Here is an 18,398-nt window from a genome sequence, read left to right as displayed (position 1 = left end):
TTTTTTTTATTCCAGAGTGGCAAGAAAAATAACATGCCGGTTTAGATTCTAGGCAGCTGTGGCCTTTTAATTTTTTTAGGTGTAGGCACATACACACCCAAGCCCTGTGCTTAGGAATCCTGATGCAATTTAAGAAATAAGTCACAGCAAGATTATTTTCATCAGGAAAACCCACAAAGGAGTAGACCCACAAGTATATATCACTCTTATTGAAGCATGGAAGCTCTTCAAGATGCATACAATGCTAATCAACAGATTAAAAAAGAAGAAAAAAAAGACTAACCAAGAAGCATAGTCACAAATTTCAGTCTCACAACCAGTGTTGTGAGAGGCGTACACCTCAGTACCTGAAGCGTACGCCTCAGAGGCGAGGCGCACGCCTCAGAGGCGAGGCGCACGCCTCAAAGGCGAGGCGCACGCTCAAGGTACTGAGGCGTTGCTGTGATGCGCTTAAAGTAAATATAAAAAAAGTACCACCTATACTTGAGAAGTAAGATCACTTGAGAGTGTGATACGAAGCCCTCCAAGACATGTAAGATCACTAGTGCGAGGCGTTGAGTGTGTTGCCACATATTTTTACGATATTTTAGATAATACCACGGATACTTGAGAGTCTTATGTTGTGAGAGGCGTACGCCTCAGAGGCGAAGCGCAGGCTCAACGCCTCGCTTCGCCTCATCGCATTTAACAACCTTGCTCACAACAATATTAATATCTTCAGAAAATTTAAGATAGATCTTTTTTCCTCACAAAATCTTAAGAATCATAGTCACAAATTTCAGTCTCACAACAATATTAATATCTTCAGAAAATTTAGGATAGATGTTTTTCCCTCACAAAATCTTAAGAATCTTTAATACAAACTGAGAATTAGAAGCCAAGGGAAAAAAAAACCCATCACCAACTGCACATTGGCAGGCCTCCAGTTGGTAAAACTCTTGAGGTCTCCCCTCCTCACTGGGGAGTACACCCAGCTCCCACCTTACGGCAAGGGATGCCCCCCTAGGTTTCGAAACAGTCACCCCATGTCAAATGGTAAACCACAGTTGCCCCTATCCCAGAAGGCAGAGCCCGCAAGGGCTATCATGATTTTTATTTTGCTTCAATTTATCCCAATATTTTGAGGTTTCTTAGTTATTGAACTAGAAGACTGGAAATGTGATAACAACAAAATGCTCAATGTCTGGGAGTTTTACTAGGCCAGTAGTGGCATCGACAGAAACTGGCTCATGTTGAAAAGCCATGTGAAGCAATGGATGTTGGGTTCTCCAAAATCAACCTACAAGAGGTGATCTTTAGCCTCTCTTAAAGGGTTTGAGAATGAAAAGCCCGAGGTTCACCCCCTTGGCAAGATTCACAAGCCGAACCAAATTACAAGCCCCGCCAGCAATAACAGTACTCTCAAAGGTCTTCAGACATTGAAAGATGTCTTCTCTGGTTTTTAAATTTTAAAGAGAGAAAACCTTTTTATTTTATAATTAACCAAGAGAAATAGGTAAGAAAAAAGGGTTTAACTACTTCGCACACAACTCTGCAAAAAAAAAAACTTCCTTGTCTGTAAGTATATCAATGGATAATTAAAGAGAAATAGTTGGGATGTAGGCATCAATAATTAATCAAATGGAAACTAGGAAAGGGGAATAACTGAAAGACATGGAGGTAAGACATAAACTGGTAAAACTAAGACAAGTAAGAAGCACGGAGAATGGGAGAAATTAGGCTTTGCAAATAGAGAAACAGAAGAATTATTGAAAAAAAAAGATGGTGGAACAACTGGAAATTAAAATAATAAGTTTATGTTAAGAAATCAAAAGAAACCAATTCCTGGAGAGCAGGAAGGAACACTTGGGGTCTCCTTCAGCCACAGCAATGGAGCATTTTGGAGTCTTGAGGGAGGATTTGGAAGATGGGTGACGCTTAAAAGAGGCAAAAAGGAGGATTTTGAAGGTGTCAGAGAGATGACAGATGGGTTGAAGGAGACAGTGTGAGGCAGCATTGTAGTAGGAGAGAGACGGGGAACTAAATTTGTGATGGTTGTGCTCTAAGACGAAGAAACCTCGGGGCCGCCCACTGTGCAACCCACGGCATTGAGAGAGGAAAAACTTCTGCAAAGTAGATTTGGCTGGGAATGGGATGGACCGGCGGCTTGAACCAAAGCAATGGAGTCCTATGATTAGATACAGAGGCTGTTCTTGGATGTATTCAGATTTGCCCATGTGCAGACCGCTCATCTTGGATATCGACGGTCCAGATTTATGGTCATAGATGCGGGCAATGCTTACTGTATATACTACTACTGCAACTCACACAGCTGTTCAAATGACATTTCCAAGAGCAATGATAAAAAATAAAAATAAATAAATAAAACGTGTTTGGTCATTTCAATTGACTGAACACTGCTGAAATTTATGTCATAGGCAGTTCAACTCTATGCATAGTATAAGTATGTAAGAATAGAACACGTACATAATGCTAAATGAAAGCGGATTGGATATATATAATCCGCTCACAAATTATATCCATCTGACGGTTGTCAGATAATAGGACGAGTCTCCATATTGGAGAAAAGGGATATGGGTTAGCTGGATACCAACTACCAAGCCCATATCCTACACATTGACATTGCCATAAACAAGGCAAGGAAGCAGCCGTCCTAATAAGCCCAAATTGAGTGGACAATGACATTCACAATCCATGCAAGCTTGTTATAAATCAGACCGTTGGCTGCAAGAGAGATGGATGGACGTAATAGGGCAGTTAACAGATTGCACCACCATCCCAAGATGGACGGTTGATTTGACAACAAGGACCCTTTCATTAAAAGTTGTCCTCGAGAAGTTTACCATTCAAACCTGCTCAATAGGTTTGGATGCAGTTCCTCTCAAAAAAAAAAATGCTTCGGATGCAGTTCTATCATTGTTGCTTGTGGCATGGAAACGAATCACGATAGTGAATGTGGGTGAATAAATTATAGTACCCTCTAGAAAGTCAAATATTTCAAGCAATGCATGAGGAAAAAACAAGATCGTTAGAGCGTGCAAATCGGCAGCTTCCAAAGAATGCCCTCGTAATGCGGATCTGGCTATCTCCCTTCACCTCATTGAATCGAACAAAGATCTCTCTCTCTCTCTCTCTCTCTCTCTCTCTCTCTCTCTCTCACAGGAAATGCTGGTGGCTCCTGAACCTGCATGAATCAACCAGGGGACGCAGAAAGGATGGAATGCTCAACGCCCAGAAAAGGAAGGGTGCTGCCCCAGCCTGGCCCTCCCCCATCTCTTAAAAGGCTCATGCCAAAACGCAAATGGTTGGATCCCATAGAACTGGACACCATGTCACCTGCCAGCATTGCCACACACCACTCGGAGGTCTCTCTCTCTCTCTCTCTCTCTCTCTCTCTCTCTCTCTCTCTCTCTCTCTCTCTCTCTCTCTCTCCACAACACTAGAATCATACTAGGAATACAAGGGTGCTGGTAATGGCGCAAAACTAACCCAGGCAACCCCTTCCAATCTTGTTTTAAGATCTCTCTCGCGGTCAACCATGCCGGTGGTATTTTTCTCTTCAGTAAGAAGTCTTTAAATTTATCACAGCTGGATGTGGGTCTCTATTTTTTGTCTGTTGCTTTCAGCTTACAGTCGGTTGGTCGGAGAGCAGTGGTCTTTGAGGTTTATGGACCCAACCTCGCTGTCAAGAGGCCCGCGTTTTGGGATGACCTTGATAGGGTGGTTACTTCTAATGATCAGTGCCACTTCAATTGTTTGCTTTCTCCTCATGATTCCAATTCTATCATCCTTTCTAATCTCTATATTCGAAGCTTTCAAGACTTTGTTCACCAACATCTCATTTATCATCTTCCTCTTATCGTACCAGCGAGTGCTTCTCTTGGTCGAATAGGCGATTGCGCTCGTGCTGTCGGGTTTTTGACAGGGTATTTGTCACTCCTTCTTTGTTGAACCTCATCTCTGACGTTAAATGTGTCTTGCTTGCGCCCTCTATCTCTGACCATGGTCAGCTCATCACTCTTTGAGGGGATGGCTTCTCCTTCACCAAGCGTTTTGTTTTTTAGCATGGTGGTTTCAGGAGCTAGATTTCAATTTGGTTATTTCGGCCTCTTGGTCTAAACCTTCTTCTGAGAACCAGACTGTTCTTTGGCTTATCAACAAGCTTTCGCGTCTTGATAAGGATATCAGGGCCTGGATCCATAATTGCAACATTGTGAAATTTTAGCATTTGGATGCCTGGGAGCGTGAGCTTTCTGAATTATATCAGTCTATGCCTTCCCCTGATGCTTTTTCTGAACCTCAACTTTTGAGTTTTCAGGCTAGGTCTATTGAGCTATCTATGTTGTTGGATAACTGGAGAGTCGGAGATGAAATATGTTGGAAGCTGCGATCCAGGGTGAATTGGCTCAAAGCCGGTGATGGCAACACTAAATTTTTTCACTCCTATACGTCCCATCATCAACGAAGGAAGGTCATCCCTTCTGTCTTCATTGGGGGTGTCTCTTTCTGACGATGCCATTAGGGTGGTGATTCTCTGATGATGCCATTAGGATGGTGATTTCCTAATGATGTTGTTGGGGTGGTGTTTCTTCAGCAATGTCGTCAAAGTGGTGATTCTCTGATGATGCCATCAGGGTGGTGATTCTCTGATGATGTCGTTAGAGTGGTGATTCTCTAACGATGTCGTTAGGGTGGTGGTTCCTTAACGATGATATGATTAACAATGTTATGATTGACGATGTCATGTGAGTAATAATTCTCTCTGTTTTGCTGTGTTAGGGTGGTGATTATCTAACGTTTGTCGGCTAGAATGGTGATTTTCTAGTGATAACGGCCTTGTATGGTGTTCGCTTAAGTGTGCGATGGAGCTCGATGTGCGGCAGACACGAACCCACTCTTCTAAACACATCAAGGATCTTGGCAGTTGTTGTTTTTGTAAAGGGAATGGTTGTACTATTTGTAACATGTGAATAATAAAAGTTGTTTCAAATCATGTTGATTCACTCCTGTGACTCGCCCAGAACTTTCGGCTTGTTTTTCCTTTTTGGTACTTCTGCAGTTGCGCAAACGTTTCAAAAAAAAAGAAGTTTATCCTAAACTCTAAAGGATTTTCAAAGTCAGGAATTCTGGGGCGTTGCACTCTTTCTCTGATAAGCTTGTCAACCCGGCCATAACGCGCTATTTCAAGTCTATTTATGTCTCTTCAGTGATTGCGGAGGGAAAAATTGGGTTTGTCATGCTACGGGCGATCTCTCATGACCAAGCATGTGCTTTACAAAGAAGATTCTCGGATGTTGAGATCTTTCGTGCTATCAAGGATTTGTCTAGTTGGAAAGCACCTGACTTTGATGGGTTTCATGTTGACTTTTTTAGGATTTTCTAAGATTCTATCAAATCGAACATGGTTAGCCTCTTCGATGAGTTTTATCGCAATTCCAGGCTGCCCTACCCTTTTTATTTAGCCATTATTTTGCTTATTCCTAAAGATGTCGATGCTTCAGATATCTCTTAGTTTTACCCGATCTCAGTGACGAGTGCTCTTTACCTTATGATTGTCAAGGTTTTGGCAAACAGGTTGAAATCAGTAGCTTAGCAGATCTTCTCGGACTCTCAGTTCGCCTTCATCCATAATAAGAGGTTTCATCATTCTTTTATCATGGCAACCGAGGTTTTGCACTATTTGCATCTTTGCAGTCAGCTTTCTTTCGTTCTTAAATTAGATTTTCATAAGGCCTTTGATTTTGTGCAATGGCCCTTCTTATTTCAAATGTTATCAAACTTTGGGTTTGGTCGTTGGTTCTCTGATTGGGTTAGGAAACTAGTATCGAATGCCTAGGCTATGCTGAATATCAACGACACTATCGGGGAATGGTTCAAGCTAGAGCGGGGTCTGCGTCAAGGTTGCCCTCTTTCGCCTTTATTGTTCAATGCGGTCGTCGAGGGTCTTGCTATGCTATTTAAGCGGGTCGCTGCCTACAGTTTCATTGATCCCTTACCGGTCCAAGACTTTCATGTTCATGCTCTTATTTATGATGATGATATGATCATTTTCGACCACGCTAGTGTTTAGCAGATGCTTTGGTTCAAGCTTATTCTTCATCTTTTTCTCTCTTTTTTTGGCCTTTCTCTCAATGAGCAAAAGTGTTCACTTTCTATGTTTCACGTTCAGTCCTCTATGTTAGCTGCTGGGATGAAGATTTTTAATTGTGTTATATCTGAGCTACCTATGTTGTACTTGGGTTTGCTGTTACAAGTTAAGTGCCTTTCCTCTGTGGCCTAGGCTCCGACGCTTCTTTAAGTTAAGCGCAAATTACTCTTGTGGCAAGCTTCTTATCTCTTGTACGCTGGACGCCTAACTTTAGTGAAGCACATTCTCTCGACCATTTCAAAATTCTTTATGTCCATGTTTCTGATGCCTGTGGGTGTGGAGAAGCAACTGACACGTCTGCTGGCAGGCTTCCTTTGGTCTAGGTGTCATTTCAAGGATAAGTACCACCTGGTTGGCTGGCATTCAGTGGTCTTGTCGCATTGTATGGTCGGTTTAGGTGTTCCTGCACCGAGACTCAGGAGTATTTCCCTGGTCTCTAAGCAATGCTGGCTTTCTCATCAACCGGATAATCCTTACGCTAGTTTTCTTCTCTCTAAGTATGGGCCTCCTTCTCTCTTTCCAGTTTTCTTCCGCTCGCAGCATGGAGCATTTTTTCATCTGCGTAAGTCATGGTTGTCGGCTTTAGCTTTTTTCAGCGATAATTTTGATGATCCCGCCGATATTGGTAACTGGGTGCATTGGGCTATTGCTCCTATAAAAAAGTTCTTGACCAGCAAAGTCTATAGATCGTTGCTTCTCCAGGTGGTGGCCTGGTTGCCCGAATTTCCGCTCTGGGCAAAGGGCCCTTCACCCCGTTCTCGTGTCTTGGCTTGGTTAATCTTGCACGATAAGGTTCAAACTCACTCTACCTTAAAGAGGTGGAGCTTCCAGCTTCCAAGCTAGTGTGTGCTTTGTCATGCTGCTGAAGAATCCTCGTTCCACATCTTCTGGTCTTGCCCTACCTTTGTGGAGATCTTTCGTAGGACTTGGAGGCACTCGGAGGTCCTGGTTATGGAGGAGTCTTTTGTGCTCGACCTCATCTTGGGTCTGGTCTGCCTTCGACGCAGTAAGCGGTGGTAGTTAATCTAGAGGTCGTGGTTGTTTACCACTTGGTGGTTCGTTTGGATAGCGCGCAATGATGCCCTTTTTTGGGAATCTCCGGTTGATATTAATCATCTTGCGCAAAAAATCTTAGTGAACGTTTACGCGATCCTGCGTATTCATTTTTCTGATCTAACGTTTCCTCTTGCTGTTGCTCTACTTCCTCCAGACCTTATTGGTTTTGCGGCTCCTGCGTGAGCCACTTGTTTTTCGTTTGTTTTGCTCCTGTTGTTTCTATTTTGTTTTTGTTTTTGTGTTTTTCTTCTCTTTGGGGTCAACATATATATATATATATATATATATATATATATATATATATAGAGAGAGAGAGAGAGAGTCATTTTATGATAAATCTGTCCCATAGTTTGAAGTGTTTTATGATAAATCTAAACCATTAGATGTATTTAGCATGCTAGATTTAGTGGAAGTCTACTCTTAGATAATATTTTTTCAACAACAAAATGTACAAAAATTAATTCCTTTGTAGCCATTGATTTTGGATCACCCGAAAAAACGTGTATTCAGGTAAGATTCCAATGATCCAAAATCATCCATGCATGTTATTTATAGTAATAATAGTCATAGCACCTACTCCATCAATAGATTAGTCTTCAATCCAATGGTTAGAAAAGTAAATGAAGGACCGGGAGGCAGCATTAATTTTGATGATTTTCAATTATTAGCAACATCTGAGAACTAAATGAGAGTGGCATGGTAGATTCTAAAGCTAAAAATTAAATGTGACTTATTACTTTTCTCTTTTATAGTTATTATCATGAAACAATGTCCATTATCCAGAGTCCATCCATGTCTGTCATCGGTTCATGCATTCATGCCAATATATCCATTTATATATATGAAAGAGGGAAAGTGCATGGATGCATGCATCCATGCATGTTATGCATCCATGCCATTCATCCACATGCATGAAATACGAAAGAGAGTGGGAGAGAGAGCAACTACCTCATTTATTTTTTTGAAAATCATTAATAATGAAAGCCCCTCATTTAAGTTCTATATTAATGGTAAAAGTCTGAGATTTTCAAACCCCATATAGACCATTGGTTTCAAAATAATCCAACGGTTTAGATAAGGGAGTAAGTGCTATGAGAGGACTTTATCATTACTATATATATATATATATATATATATATATATATATATATATATATATATATATATATATATATATATATATATTTATTTATTTATTTATTTATATATAGGGATGCACAATGAGCAGAGCTAGTTCGGGCTCGACCCGTTTAATCTTGCCTCGAGCTCATTCAAAAAATATATAAGCTGAGCTTGAACAGGTAGTCCAGCTTGGATAGGCTCAATAAACCCGATTAAGATCAGTTTACATAGTTATATAAAGAAATTAGATTTTATATATGTATAATATTTTTCTTTACATGAATATAAAAAGAGGTATTACTTTAGTGGTCAAGTCTTTGGTTTCTTTTGAAAGTGGCTTGGGTTTAAATCCCACCACTTACCTTTTTTCTAAAAATGGCTTTTGACACAAATTTTAAAAAAACTTTGAAATATTTTTATAAACGTGTTCAGCTTGCGACTCGTTCCCGGGAATAGGCTGTTCAAGCTCAGCTTGAGCTCGAGCCGAGCCAACAAGCTTCGCTCACACACACACACACACACACACACACACACATATATATATATATATATATATATATATATATATATATATATATATATATATATATATATATATATATATAAGAGAGAGAGATGCGGGTAAGATTTGGTTATCTCAAGGTAATCATATGAATGAGCTAGGAATCATACATAGGTACAGGTTGTGTTGACTCAATCGGAACCCATAGATGGGCTCACCATGGTTGAAAGGCTAAGGATAGGCACCTCGATCATGTTTTTCCAACAAAGAAAAACACAATTTTATGACACAAATTAAAAAAAAAACATTGAAAATCTTTTATAAACTAGTTTAGATCGAGCCAAGCTTTGCTAGAGCTCGATTCGATCCCAGGCATAGGCTGTTCAAGCTCGGCTCGACCTCAAGCCAAGCTTGAACATTTAGTTATTCTTCTCGAGTCAAGCCAGCCCAAGCTTGACTCGTGTGCATCCCTACACACACTGGGTAGGTGTTTAACGCATTTTTGTGCCTGCCACGTGCCTATCGAGCTTTGGAAAGATTGTTTCTATTTTTTATAAAATCTGACCATTAAGATGTGATCTACATGCTTGATTTTGTGGGAATTTACTTTTGGATTGTCCAATTCTAACACCAAGTTAGGTTTTTATAAGATTAAAAAAATCAGCGGTCTACAATTTTAAAAATATTCAGTGCATAAAAATCATTTTTTCTCAAAAATACATGATCCAAGTGTGATTTCCTGGCAAATCGCTCATGCAGGACACATCTCAAGGGTCAGATTTTATGACACCTGGAAATGTCTCATTGTAAACAGTTGATTTTCCAAAGGCCCATAAAATCGTGATTGCAGGTTGTAGTTAAACAGCCCAAGAGCCGATCCCCACTAAGCCATGTAGATCACGTCAAGAAGGTCAGTTTCATGAAAAAAAAAAAAAAGAACGTTTGGGCATCATGGCAACCTCACCACATCTTATACATGAACTTTAGAATGAATCAAGATTTTCATGATTTTATTGCCTTTTTCTTAAATCTGATTATACATGATGTAATCTACATGCTTGGTTTTATAAGACTGGCTCTTTCATCATCCGATTACAATGCACAAATAGGATTTTTTTAAGGCTTCAAAATCAACAGCTCATAATATTAAAAATATTCAAGCATCCAAAATTTGTTTTTGGGTAAAAAAAAAAAAAACACGATCCAACAGTCTGTTCCTAGCAAATAAACCATGTCAAACACATCTGCAACATGATTCAGAGCCTCCATAACAAATACTTGTATAAAGAGTGTCAATAGCATAACCAAGAAAATAACCTAAAATCTAGCATATAATCATTACTTTAGAAGTAGAGAAACAGGGACCATTCTACAAATTATCAAGATCAAAGGGATCTTGAAGAAAACTGACAAAAAAACAAGAGCAGACAGTTGTCGGGTTATTTTCAAATTACACAGCCTAAACGACTGTCCTTATATCAACCATGCATGCATACAAGCTAGGGAGACTAGCTTTAGGATTTGTAATCAAAAGGAAAGAATCTGATCTAAGCTAGAGCTTTTTTAACATACAGTATCTGGCACCATAACCAGCCATACACCCAAGAAGGATGTCAAAAATATTTACACACTGCAATGGTGATCAAACACCATCAGTGAAGCATCGCTGCTTCACCTCAGAGAAATCTAGACCAGATTTTGTGTCTAAACCAAACAGGAAATCGCTGAGACAATAGTCTTTGTTTAACCATATAGGGAAGAAGCAACCTACCTGTTAAAAACAGTTTTTCGATCCCAAATACCTCAGTATTGTACATTCTGATAACTCCATGTTACTTTTCAGGATCTATCTTTGTGGCATACCTTCACCTTGGCATTTAAAACACTTGGAGTTGTCTATGGTGATTTGGGAACCAGCCCCCTCTATGTGTTCAGTGATGTCTTCAGTAAGGCACCTATTAATGCAGAGGATGATGTGTTGGGAGCATTGTCTTTAATAATGTACACAATAGCTCTCTTCCCTTTCGCCAAGTATGTACTCATCATGCTAAAAGCCAATGACAGTGGAGAAGGTAAGGATGAGAAGCTCAAAATTCCAATAGGCTTTACAAATAGCATCCAAGTTCTTAAAGGCACAATAGCTTATATTTGCTTCTGCTTTGTTATGCCTCATTTTAATTCATTATGATGGAAGGTGATCGAGGATGGTAAATTCTGATGCAGGAGGTACTTTCGCTTTGTACTCCTTAATTTGCAGATATGCTAAAGTCTGTCTACTCCCTAATCAGCAGCGAGCAGACAAACTAATTTCCAGTTTTAGGCTCAAGGTACCCACTCCTGAAATGGAAAGAGCATTGCACATAAAAGAGCAGCTGGAGAGTAGGTCATCATTGAAGATGCTATTATTACTATTGGTTCTGATGGGAACTTCAATGATAATTGGAGATGGAATTCTTACACCTGCGATGTCAGGTCAGATTTCCTGCATAATCAATTGGATGCAACTCTTGAGGGGCACATACACACACATGAAAGAAAATAATCACATACTTTTTTTTTTTACTGCAGTAATGTCTGCTGTGAGTGGTCTTCAAGGAACAATTTCTGACTTCAATGAAGGTAGGAAGTCCTCTGGTTCAAATCTGACTATAGCAATCGTTAACTCCTTTTCCTATTGCTATCTGCTAAGATAGCAGTCTGTGACAGGCCTAATTATTTTGCAGATGATGTGATAGCAGTTTCAGTTGTGATACTTGTGGCATTATTTAGCATACAGCGGTTTGGCACTAGCAAAGTAGGGTTGACATTTTCTCCCGTGCTAGCACTATGGTTCTTTTGCCTGGGATCAATAGGGCTCTACAACATCCTTAAATACGACATCACTGTTCTGAGGGCATTCAATCCAGCATACATCTATTTATTTTTCCAAAGAAATGGCAGAAGGGCATGGTCAGCACTTGGTGGCTGCGTTTTGTGCATAACAGGTAAAGGACCTGAACACCATTCACTAGTTTCTGAAGATAATAAATTAGTCTAGCGACCAGTCAAATTCTCTTATAATCTTCTCCGCTAATCTCCAGATCATATAAAGAACTTAGGTTAACCTATAACACATTATGTTTTGGAATTGGTTGTAAGTTCAAGTATTTAAGCAGTACCCTCACAATAGGCATGAACATACATCATGAAGAGTTACCTGATATTTTGCTCTTCAACAGGACTCTTTAGGACTCGTGAAAAAATAAACAGGCAATAAGGCCATCATACATGTCATGCATCCCAGAGACGAGTTTTCTCCAATGAGATTATTCAGGATGTCCTAATGCACCTGTTACCAAAAACACGATTTGAACTAAATTTTCTTTTCAGTTTGGAGAAGATTAATCACCAAGTTCATAGCAGTTTTCGAAAAACAGCATAACTCAAAAAGTTCTTGACTGAAAAATTGGTGCATGTTTCCAAAAACACAACAATCATCATTTTAACTAGGCTCATATATATATTTATTAATCAAATGCTTAAAATCAAGTAGTTATACATGGAAAGGGTGAAAGTGATGCGAATTGGATGGGGCCATAATTGTACATTTTAGCCAAGGATCATCTATCCAGTTCCACCCTTACCATCACAAATTATTAAAGAAAAGGAAAAGAGAGGTAATGCAAGCAGAAAACATCCTGTGGACAAAACTGCCACAGGACGATCCCAAGAGCTTTCTTCAACACATTCCTTACCACAGACATGAGTATCCCAAGACTCTTAGTTTAAGGTCCTATCATCATCTCAGAATAAAATGGCTCCCATTTTTTTCCATATTAGCATGTTTAGTTGTCCAACGTCAAAAAAAGGTAGGGCACACTTTATGTCACCTTGTTTTTTGGATAATCCAAGGGGAAACCCCCTCCATCATCGTCTGCACACTGTCTGGTCTCCCGATGGTAAAACCCTTGAGGTCCCCTTGCCCACCGGGGAGTACACCCAGCTTCGACCTTACGAAAAGGGACACCACCCATGGGTTTTGAACTTGTGATGTCCCGTCAACTTGGTGATATTCAGAAGTCCCTCCTACCAGATGAGTGGAGTCCTTGTGGGCAACTTTATGTCACCTAATTGATGCTCATCGGATAGAAAAAATCATGGCACCATCATATCCCAATTAATGCTCACCACGACCGCAGATCAGGGTCACAAGATGGCATGGGCCTACAGACCTTCATATGCTAGGAAAGTGTATGCCAGAATGCACGAGAGTGTGCATGCATTCATGTGATTGTCATTCCATTGGAAATATGATGGCTGATTCATAAAAGACTGCATATGGCGCCATCACAAGTGCTACAGCACAGTAATAAGATCACCCATGTCCTCTCTCTATGGTTACTTTATTGTCAGAATCATATGCATTATCTGGAGAAAATTGCATAACACATGTTCAAACATATAGCAATGATACCAAGATATGCATCATGGTTTTGTATTCAGGAAAGACGTGACAGAAAATTTTTGAGAACCAAGTCTAAAACTTCAGTGCATCCGTCACTTGCAAAAAATTAACTTATACAGACACATTCAACAAACTGGAAGAACAAGATTCTGAAAAAAATACAACAGCAACTTTTTACATCTAAGCCAAGAGAAAACAGGGTGAAAGACCTAAATTATTATGACTCTGATTAATCAAATCTTAAACATGTGATTAAATGCATACAGTGGCAGCATGGTGAAATTGTTCACTCAGCACTTTGTCTGCATCGAACTGCAGCCCATACTTAACAGTAAACAATTAAATCTTCTTTCATATGGATTGGAGTTTATAACCAAATACTTTCTTTCATCATGCCATTCTGTCTGATTCTGGTATAACTTACAGGGGCTGAAGCAATGTTTGCTGATCTGGGGCATTTCACTGTAAGATCTATCCAGGCAAGTCTCTGATACTCCTTTATCCAAAACAGATCAGAGCATGTCCTTTCCTTTATCCAAAGCAGATCAGAGCATGTCCTTATGACAACTGACTTCAGGTAACAATGTACAGATTGCCTTCACATGCGTGGTATTTCCCTGCCTACTCTTAGCCTACATGGGCCAAGCTGCATATTTAGTGAAATACCCATCTTCATCCGAAAGAGCATTCTATGCTTCTGTTCCAGGCAAGATTAAACAAGACAGTTTCTTGTTTTTGTTTTTTTTTTTTGTGTGTGTGTGTGTGGTATATTGAAGCTTCTTTATTTGTTGAATATAGATGGCTTCTTCTGGCCGATCTTTGTAACAGCCACACTCGCTTCTACGATTGCAAGTCAAGCAATGATTTCGGCCACTTTTTCATGCATTAAGCAGTCCATGGCGCTAAGCTGCTTCCCACAGCTGAAGATAATCCGCACATCAACCAAGTTCATGGGACAGATATATATTCCTGTTATCAACTGGTTTCTGATGATAATGTGTATAGTTGTCATTACCACTTTCCGAAATACGAATAGCATTGCCAATGCTTACGGTGAGTGTGGATTAAAAAACAATTGTCTCATAGCGGTAGCCCTGATGTATACTTGCATAAGCACTAAACACACACACACACACAGATATATATATATATATATATATATATACAGTGCTATCCAACATGTCAGGGCATGTTTCATAGAGACAGGTAGACTACATCACATGGAACGCCTGGCACATAAGGGGAGTTCGCAAAACTAGGACACAGACATCACACGCAACACTCTGAACGACTGTTTTTGCAAAACTGGAAACAGGGATATGGCATGTGTCTGTATTATCACAATTCAAAATCTACAAGTGTGAACTGTCATCTAAAAATCAAGAATTCGTGAATCACAATTTCATGACATTATGTTTAAAACAACTGATGTGGAAGGTTCAATATAGAATAAATAATCAGTTCAATGAAAGCAATATCCATCCTGAGTTAGAATGCATTTTAGCATGCCTGCATATATTGCATCATAGATGCAAGATCATTCATGGAATTTAATAGTATTGCCTTACACATAACTGCACTTATACACCAGGATTCACTGTTGATCAGAATTCACATTATAGATTTGTTTTCTTTTTGCACTTTAGAATCTTAGATGCCCATTAAAGGAAAAAACATGTCTGTGATATTATCATTTTCCATCAATGCAAAAAGTCTGCCTTGAGAAAAGACTAACTTTAGTAGACTGCATTCTGGTCCATTTGCAGGGGTTGCTGAGGTAGGTGTGATGATGGTGAGCACCACTCTGGTCACTCTAGTGCTACTTCTCATATGGCAAAAGAACATATTTTTGGCCTTAAGTTTTCCCGCTATATTCGGCAGCATAGAGGCAATCTACTTGTCATCCGTGCTGACAAAAATAAAGGAGGGAGGATGGCTTCCTCTTGCACTTTCTTCTTGTTTCCTCTGTGTCATGTTCATGTGGAACTACGGCAGTGTCTTGAAGTATGAAAGTGAGATGAGGGATAAGATGTCAATGGACTTCATGCTAGAACTCGGCTCCGACCTCGGAACAGTAAGAGTCCCAGGAATTGGTTTAATCTGTAACGAGCTTGTCCGAGGCATTCCTTCAATATTTGGGCAGTTCCTGGTGAACCTTCCTGCAATTCACTCCACCATAGTATTTGTCTCTGTTAAGCATGTCCCAGTTCCAATTGTCCCCCAAGAAGAGAGGTTTCTTTTCAGAAGGATCTGCCCTAAGGACTATCACATGTTCCGTTGTGTTGCTCGATATGGGTACAAGGATCACAACAAAGAAGACAATGGATCATTTGAACAGTTACTGATAGAAAGCCTTGAAATGTTCTTGCACAAGGAAGCAAAGGAAATCTTGACAGAGAACTACCAGCTAGAGATGGAATTGGAGAATGAGTCAAAAACATCAAAGGATACAGCAAATTTAGAATCAACAACACATCAAAGAAGCATACACAGAACCTATGGTGAACCTTCAGTATCAAAAGATTATTCTGATCTTAAGAAGCCACTAATGTCTGGTCACAAGCATGATGAAACCAGCCATATTAATTGCTCAAAAGGGTTGCCACATTTTGGAAGCCAAGAACTGCCAACAAGTGCTTTCTACATGGATGAAGATCCGGGCCTTGAGTATGAGCTTTCAGTTCTGTACGAAGCTAGAGATTCAGGAGTCACATACTTCCTTGCCAATGGAGACGTGAGGGCTAAAAAGGAGTCATGGTTCATCAAGAAATTAGTGATAAATTATTGTTATGCATTCCTGAGAAGGAATTGCAGAGCAGGGTCAGCAAATCTCATTGTTCCACATACCAATCTTCTGCGGGTTGGAATGACATACATGGTTTAATACTCATATTTGTGGCAGCGTGAACATAGTGGGAAAAAGTTAAAGACCTTGATTATTCAGTTGTGGGTTTCTTGTGATATTTTGACATTTTTATTATTGTTAGGCTTTTATCAGGAATTTCTCAGCAAGAAATAGGAAAAATAAAGTGACATCTATGGGTTTCTTGTGATATTTTGACATTTTTTTTTTTGTTGGGGTTTTATCAGGAAATTCTCAGCAAGAAACAGGAAAAATAAAGTGAACTTATGACAGTGTTCCACTATATATGTCAATTAGGCGAGTTAGGGACGAGAAACAAATTGTTTGAAAATGAGGGGCTTAATAAGAGGAGCATCAAGATGTAACGCCGGAGACACACAAGAGAGAGATATCACTAATGACGATGGCACCATTCTTGGCGTGAATCACGGATTTGATAAAATCAGGAACAATACTGTTAAAGGAAATAACAGTATTGTTGATAAAGATAAAAGCAGTAACAATGCAGCTAAAGGAAATAAGAGCATTATCCAATTATTGCATCAACCAATAGAGGGTCATTTTCAGTTAGTAAAAAAGATATTGCGATATATTAAAGGCACATTGGATCGTGGGATGCAAATCCACTTTAATAGTGGTCTTAATCTTTATGCCTTCTCATATGTAAACTGGGTCAGATGTCTTCTCACTCGTCGCTCCATTGTTGGTTTTGTAACACCCCGATCTGGGACCTTGGGAGTCTGAGTTCGGTTGGTATTACTTCCCAAAGGGAAAGAGTACAAAGTTCACACAGAGAAAACGTGGCAAAAAAAAATTTTCTTTATTTTTATTCCAATAATCAACTTTTTCTTAACAATAAACATCATTCATAACAAAGAAAAAGCAATTACATAATTATTCAATAACATAAAAATAAAATCTATCAAATGTCATGTTGAAGAAGAAGAAGTTGATCAAGTTTTGTCTGTGCTAATGTGCCTGCAACCTACAGTTGTAATTAAACATGGATGTGAGTCTATAACCCAGTAAGAAATCGTTATAAGCAAAACATTTAAACTTACAACTGTAGTAGGTTCTAAGCCCTTAGTCTTAGTTTAATTTTTGACACAACACAAAACTTGGTATATTTTAATTACTCCCACTAACTTTCTTAAACACTTTCTCACAACAACTATCACTATGGTGGCTATACCAGTCATAACCGTCTATGGGCGTAGCAATCTCGTAGAACACACAAATTATACATGTTGGTCAAACAATGAACCGTACACTCTCAGTGGTCCTCGAACCACCAGGCACTGTAGTGAACCACCACGGAGACCCCACCGGTAGCTAGCCGAGAGGTCAAGCTCTCAATCTCGGTATGGTTCATGCTACATCCTAACCATGATGGTTATCAATCATTCATGGTCCTCCAGAGTCCCAAACTCGATGTGAGTGTAACCCTAAGTCATGACTAAGTTTAACACATTGAACCACATTCTCAAACTCATAATTCGCTCATTCTCTCACAAGTGATGTCATGAACGAACTGATCACAACGAATCTCATTCTTAAATCTCATGATGACCTTAGGATTCACACGCATCTCTCGCTAAGCATGCAAAGATGTAGTGCCTCTATATCGTTAAATCACTGGTGGCACACTCTTCATGGTGGCTGCACTCTAGCTGCGAACCAGGTATCTCTTACCACAGGTTGTCACTTTTGGGATTTAAGGAGCCCTGCATGATGATCTCAAAATACCTATCCATACAACATGAATAAAACAAATGAGACTCTAATCTAAACATAATCTCATCATAATGCATGATATTAATAATCACATAGACATGCGTTCACAATTCTAATCTCTTTCTAACATGCATGACAAACCATATATCACAACACACATGTATATGAATTCAACTCATAATGTTAAGCATAGTAATTTTATGCATGTCATGATCTTATTCATAAAGTATCATGCTAATCATATTCATTTACAACATTGCAATAACATATAATGTAAAAATGTTTATTCACATCTAAAATTGCTTATAATATCCCTTACCTCAAGTGTGAATATTGTGCTTTCACCGCAATTGAGTCTCAAGGTGCTCTAACAGTAGGATCTGTTCATTACACCAACATATTTATATTAATATACAAAACTTCTTACAGAATTACCAAAATACTTCTCTCAAATTGACTAATGAAACCTCAAATTTTTTTATCACCAATTTAACCAGAACTACTAAGTAAGTAGATTTCTCTCTTCAAT

The 18,398-nt window shown here is 39.3% G+C and overlaps 1 protein-coding gene across 1 annotated transcript; it reads left to right on the top strand.

Annotated features, from left to right (window-relative positions):
• Positions 1–1,653: 1,653 nt before the first annotated feature.
• Positions 1,654–16,156, top strand: LOC149847808 (putative potassium transporter 12). The gene is made up of 12 exons (XM_090002310.1): positions 1,654–1,659; positions 1,815–1,984; positions 3,627–3,720; positions 10,672–10,900; positions 11,052–11,300; positions 11,397–11,447; positions 11,552–11,812; positions 13,699–13,751; positions 13,864–13,978; positions 14,071–14,325; positions 15,039–15,728; positions 15,780–16,156. The coding sequence occupies exons 1-12, from the start codon at positions 1,654–1,656 to the stop codon at positions 16,154–16,156; spliced, it is 2,550 nt and encodes an 849-aa protein (XP_089858436.1).
• The last annotated feature ends 2,242 nt before the right edge of the window (positions 16,157–18,398 follow it).

Source organism: Nuphar pumila, chromosome 1 (genome assembly GCF_984573655.1).
Source record: "Nuphar pumila chromosome 1, dmNupPumi1.hap1.1, whole genome shotgun sequence".
Taxonomy (NCBI): domain Eukaryota; kingdom Viridiplantae; phylum Streptophyta; class Magnoliopsida; order Nymphaeales; family Nymphaeaceae; genus Nuphar; species Nuphar pumila.
The sequence above is the reverse complement of the archived record's forward strand: the minus strand, read 5'-3'. Positions and strand labels throughout refer to the sequence as shown.